The sequence below is a fragment of the Buceros rhinoceros genome, unplaced genomic scaffold, assembly GCF_000710305.1.
Source record: "Buceros rhinoceros silvestris isolate BGI_N320 unplaced genomic scaffold, ASM71030v1 scaffold21669, whole genome shotgun sequence".
Classification (NCBI taxonomy): Eukaryota; Metazoa; Chordata; class Aves; order Bucerotiformes; family Bucerotidae; genus Buceros; species Buceros rhinoceros.
Genome location: NW_010431204.1, coordinates 7459 through 12900, shown reverse-complemented (window position 1 = coordinate 12900; position 5442 = coordinate 7459). Strand labels below are relative to the sequence as shown.

The 5442-nt window shown below is 48.6% G+C and overlaps 1 protein-coding gene across 1 annotated transcript in view; it reads left to right on the top strand.

The window, feature by feature from the left end:
• The first annotated feature begins 125 nt into the window (after positions 1 to 125).
• The window catches only part of G3BP2 (GTPase activating protein (SH3 domain) binding protein 2), an 11362-nt gene continuing 6045 nt past the window's right edge, over positions 126 to 5442 (top strand). Inside the window, 6 exon segments of the mRNA XM_010143355.1 lie at positions 126 to 238; positions 776 to 857; positions 1873 to 2046; positions 2608 to 2698; positions 3266 to 3368; positions 4385 to 4565. Of these exon segments, the coding sequence (XP_010141657.1) occupies positions 144 to 238; positions 776 to 857; positions 1873 to 2046; positions 2608 to 2698; positions 3266 to 3368; positions 4385 to 4565 (726 nt within the window). The 5' untranslated portion in view covers positions 126 to 143.

The following is a 5442-nucleotide window of genomic DNA, read 5'->3' as shown; positions in this document are numbered from 1 at the left end:
GGTTCAGAGTGAATTACGTTCCTGTTCATGTAATTGTTTCAATTCTAGTATCATGGTGATCATCCCTTACGTGATATCTAGGGCTTTCTGCTAACGAATGCGAATGTTTTTTATGGCAGCTTTCGACACTGTGTACCAAAGAAATGGTGATGGAGAAGCCAAGTCCCCTGCTCGTAGGGCGGGAGTTCGTGAGACAGTACTACACTCTGCTAAATAAAGCTCCTGACTTCTTGCACAGGTAACGCTTCCCCACCCAAAGCGACTGATGTTTTTGGACAAAAGCGTGTATTGTTGACGATAAATCAGATAAACATGAATTTCTGGGTGATGGGAATTTTCACTGAATGTCACGGCCCAGACAAGGCAGGTGAAAGCGCAGGTGTTTTTAGCCTGTGTCCACTGCTGAAGCGGAACTCTGCCTGTGCTTCTTCCTTCCTTTTTCTTTTGAACATAAGAGGCACAGAGTGAATGCTGCTGTGGGGCTACATCTGGGGCTGAGTTTGTCCCTTGGGGTGGCAGCAGGAAGGTGCAGGTTTGTTTGGCTCACTTTCGTCAGCTGCCTTTTGCAGCTGATTTCAGACAGCGTTTCCTTATTCACGATTAAACCTGTTTGTTCCTGGCTTCTTGGAGCCTCGGAAGTGGGAAAGAGATCTTGAGCTGCTGCTTGTGCCGAAATGCCTGACGACTGGGCTCTGCAGCTTTCAGCTGAAATACTTGTGGGATTTGGTTCTGCTTTTTTGTCGCTGCTGTGACTGTTACGTCTCTTCCCATGCAGGTTTTATGGCAGGAACTCTTCTTATGTCCACGGAGGACTGGATGCCAGTGGGAAACCGCAGGAGGCAGTGTATGGTCAAGCTGTGCGTATCAAAACCTGTCCTGTAGTCCTCAGCGATGTTCAGAACCTACGAGTGTAAATCTGTCTTTTTCTCTAGCGGTTACTTTGCCTTCCTCCCCGGGTAAATGACGTGTGGTGATACCGCCTCCTGCACAGAGGCAGGCAGGAATCTGTTGGCTTGAATTTTGCTGTTTGATTGTTGCTGTTTCTTTCACGGTGGGTTGTTTGCTTTGTCAGCTTTGCATCTGGACTGCAGAAGTTAATTTGGGATTGGAAACAAAATCAAGAGTTGCTGTTGGACTCGTGCTTATTTCGGTTAGAATTGGTTCCTAGGAAAGGGCACTTTGATCTTTGTGAGTTATACGGAATGCTGGTGGTTATGAAATTCCTCTGTGAGCAGAGTTCTCTGAAAGCGAAAGATAACTTTGGAAGAAGTGAAGTAAGTCCAGGAACCACAAGTTATTGCTTTGCTTGTAGCTCTTTATCAGAGTAATGCCGTGGGGCATCTGTTCATTGGTAGCCACATCTCTGAGCAGTGTGGCTTTTAGCTCAGGGCAGGTTTGGTTTCCTCTCCTTTCCCCAGCAGGAGCTGATGTGGCAGCAAATCATCTTGGCAGGGCGGGTGTTACCCCCTCCAGTGACATCTGTGCTCACTTAGAGGGCTGGTGTGTTTTGTTTGGGGGGTGGTGATTTGTGGTTTTCTTTAATACAGGGTAAATCCTGTCCCTCCTGCAGGGCCTTTAGAAAATGAAAGCCTAAAACCAGGTCGTATGTTGTGATATGGCTGAAAATACTGGACAGCGAGTTGTACACTGTGTGACTGCTCTGAGCAGTACTTGAGTCCTGGTGGAGTTCTTCACAATAACAGCTAGGAGGTCTCGGGTCGGCTGTCCTCAGCGAAAGATGCTTTTTGGTTCCTGCATTGACATCGTGAGCTTCGGCACGGTGCTGTTCGGTGTTAGTTCAGAGCCAGGCATTTAAAAGGTGTAAAGCCCCTACACACTCAGCGTAGCTCAGGTGCACCTCTTTCTTTCTAGGAGATACACAAGAAGGTGATGTCACTGCAGTTCAGCGAATGCCACACCAAGATTCGTCACGTGGATGCCCATGCTACGCTGAGTGACGGGGTGGTTGTGCAAGTGATGGGAGAGCTCTCCAACAATGGGCAGCCCATGAGGAAGTTCATGCAGACCTTCGTGCTTGCTCCAGAAGTGAGTACACGAGAGACAGCCTTTAACTTGCAGTGATGATGATGGAAACCTGACCTCTAGCTACAATTTGTCATACTGGGGCAGAAAACTGGCATCTGGCCTTCAGAGCTGGGCCCGGAAGCTCTCGTTGAATGTGCGCAGCACGCAAGGGCAGAGAAAGGAGTCCACTGGACCCGTCCTCAGCTGGTTGGTGTTCTGGGACTTGAGTCGCCGGAGCAGTAATTCAAAGCGAATCGCAGCTTGCATTTGAGAGCTGTCACTTGCAGCTTTAAAATACACTTTAGAAATACCGTTCAGCTCTGCAGATCTAGTGTCGTTCCATGCTTTTTCAAGTCTGCTGACAAACGTGAGCATGGGTGGATGCTGCACCGGTTCCCGCTCAAATAGAGCTCTCAGCGAGAGCGGGGCTGTGTAAGGGCAAAGGGTGTCTTCTGATCTTTCTGCGGCTTTCTGCCCGCTTCGTCACAAGCTATTTTGTGTTGGTGATGAGTGTTTCTGAGTCCTGTTGAGTCTCTTCCTTGTCCCCAACGTGCCAAAAAAATGGCTGTTGCTGTCTTACAGGGTTCTGTTCCAAACAAGTTCTATGTCCATAACGATATCTTCAGATACGAAGATGAAGTATTTGGGGATTCGGAAGGAGAACTCGATGAAGGTGAGAACTGTGCATACGGAGTTAGTCTTGTTCTTGCTGCTCTAGCACACACGCAGAGCTTTAGAGGCATCTAGAGGGGCTGGAAAGTCGCCGGGAGGGTCCTGTGTAGTCCCTTACTCCTCGAAGGGCTGAACTGGCTCAGGGTGGGTGAGCCTTGGCAAAGGGAGGAAGGAACAAGCAATAGTACTGCTGCACCTGGGTTCTGTGGAACAGAGCATCTTAGGCAGTCACCCTTGTGTTTGAGGGTAACCCCAGTTTGGGGTATTGGCATTTCTGAGCTACTAGTGCAGTCTTTCTCTTCTGCTGCCACCGTGTGAACAGCATCTGCCCTCCTCCTAGGACTTCCTAGCAGCAGTAAGTCTCTAGTTTCTTCTTGTGGTGAAAACAATAGGAAACGGAGCCTCTTGAACAACCGGAAGGGTCTTCTGTCTTTTCTGGCGCCTGATTTTGCCTTACATGGTCGATGAAGCTGTGTTCTGATTACTGCTGGTTGAAGATCTTTTTATCTTGAGTATGTCTTGTGTACACTTGCGTAGAGGTTGAAGGAAGCTTCTGTTTTTGTGTCAGAGTCTGAGGAAGAGGTGGAAGAGGAGCAAGAGGAAAGACAACCGTCGCCTGAGCCCGTGCAAGAGAACGCAAGCAGCACTTACTATGAAAACCATCCTGTAACGTAAGAAGTCTCTTTTGCTAGATACAAAGCTGCTTTTTCATAAAAACGACAGAATGGCTTTGGATTCCTGGTGGGATCTAACAGGTAGTTTAGGAAACTGCACTTACCTTGATAGGATCTGTGGGGTCCTTTTGAAACGTTGCTTCTTTTGTGGAGAGAGGAGGTGCTCTTATGTCTGTTGGGTTTTTTCCCTTCCTGTTTCAGGTGTGAGGTGAGAAGGTGCCTGTTTCTATAGGTGCTTAATGGAGCCTTTGCTGTATAAACTTCCCTCAGTGAGTTGATTTGATGGAATTTCTGTGAACAGGGGCATTGACCACGGGGTGTGTGATGCTGCGTTACTCCTCAAATTGGGGCAGCACTGGAAACTGAGAGGAAGGTCTACTTTTTGAGAAGCTCTTTAGAGCAGTATTGGAAGAACAGGGCTGTGTCCTGAGTGTCTTAAAGAAGATCAAACAAAAAAGTTTCTTCCTGTTTTTATAATAAAGATACATTTTGTCGAAGCAAACACAAAGAAACAAACGCCACCAAAACCCTGTGGTTTTTTTGAGACATAGAAATGCCTTTTAAAGAGCCAGGGACTTCCTGGTTTCCTTGTTTGGTCAGGAATTTGTGTGGCACTTCGGAAACGAGCGGCAGGTTTCCTTCCCCTGTCAGCCTCATTGGTGTGTGGGGCTTAGTCTGCCCCTGCTTCCTGACCATGCCTCTCTTCTTTTAGGAGCAGCAGTTCTTGAGTTTAGCACCTGGTCCCTGGAGGGTTTATATGTCCGTGTGGCATTCAGATTCTCTGCAGAGAACTGTAAAACACGTCTTTGCTTCTGCAGGAGTAAAACCTGGGTTTGTGTGCAGCTACAGGGGCAGCTGAACTTGTCACAGAGCTGGCTGTGTGGGTACCACGTGGTAGCAACTGGAAAGAGAATGACCGTTTCCATACCAGCCGATTCCACAGCGTAGCTTATAAGAAGTCATAAAGTACAAAGCCGTTGATCAGCTGCATAAAATGCATTTGATTGTTGTAGCAACGGGATAGAGGAGGCGCTAGAAGAATCGTCTCATGAACCTGAGCCGGAACTGGAATCGGAAACGAAAACCGAGGAGCTGAAAGCTGAAGCAGAAGAGAAGACCCTGGAGGAGCTAGAAGAGAAGTCTCCATCTCCACCTCCTGTAGAACCTGTTTCCCTACCACAAGAACCACCAAAGGTTAGTGAAAAGCCATAGCTGTGCTTCTAGGTGCAGGTGGCGCAGCGGAAGATTGGTTTGGAACGCAGCCTTTTTGAGTGGCCCAGCTGGAACCTTTTTCAGCATGGTGCAGTATGAACAGCTAGACTTGAACCCTGAGCGTGTAGAAATGGGAAATTCCACTCGAAAAGAACGAATGATGTTTTTTAAGTGCTGCTCAAGTTGCTTATCGTAAGTTTAATGCTCTCCTTGTAAAGCGTGTGTGTGGTTTTATACGCGTGTAGACCGTCTTCAGCGAGGAGTTAATGTAGGCTAGGAGACCCCTCCATCTACCGCCCCCAAAAATCTCACACCATGGAATCCACTGCTCTTCCTTGAAAAACCTGTGGCGCATTGACCCGTGCGCAGTTGCTGGCAGTGCAGGGTCAAACTCCGCCTGGGGGCACCGAGGGTCTCCCGCAGAGGCAGGATGCCTAATTGTAAAAACCCCCGGGTGTCACCTGCTGCGGCAGCCCTGCAGTCGTTCAGAAGGAGCGGGAGGAGCTGGTGAAAGCTGGAGACAGGCCATTTTCTCGCTCCAGTGTGTCTCCCCCCATTTGTTTTTTTTTCCAATCCTTTTTCTCTTTTCCATTTTTGCTTCTAATTTCTGGCATCCACTTTCTTTCTCTGGGCAGAAGATATTTACACCACAGGGGTGTCAGTCCTCGGCTTGGTTGCCTCCTGGAAAGCAGTGATCTGGGGATGCTGAGGGCGCACCCAGGTAGCGGTACTGGGCACAGCACGCGCTTGCTCCACGCCCCTGGAGAACCTCCAGCCCTTCTGTACCTTCACTGTAATGCTTGCACCACCATGGTTTAACGGTCAGATGTGAACGGAAAGTGTGTTTTCAGCAGTCGAG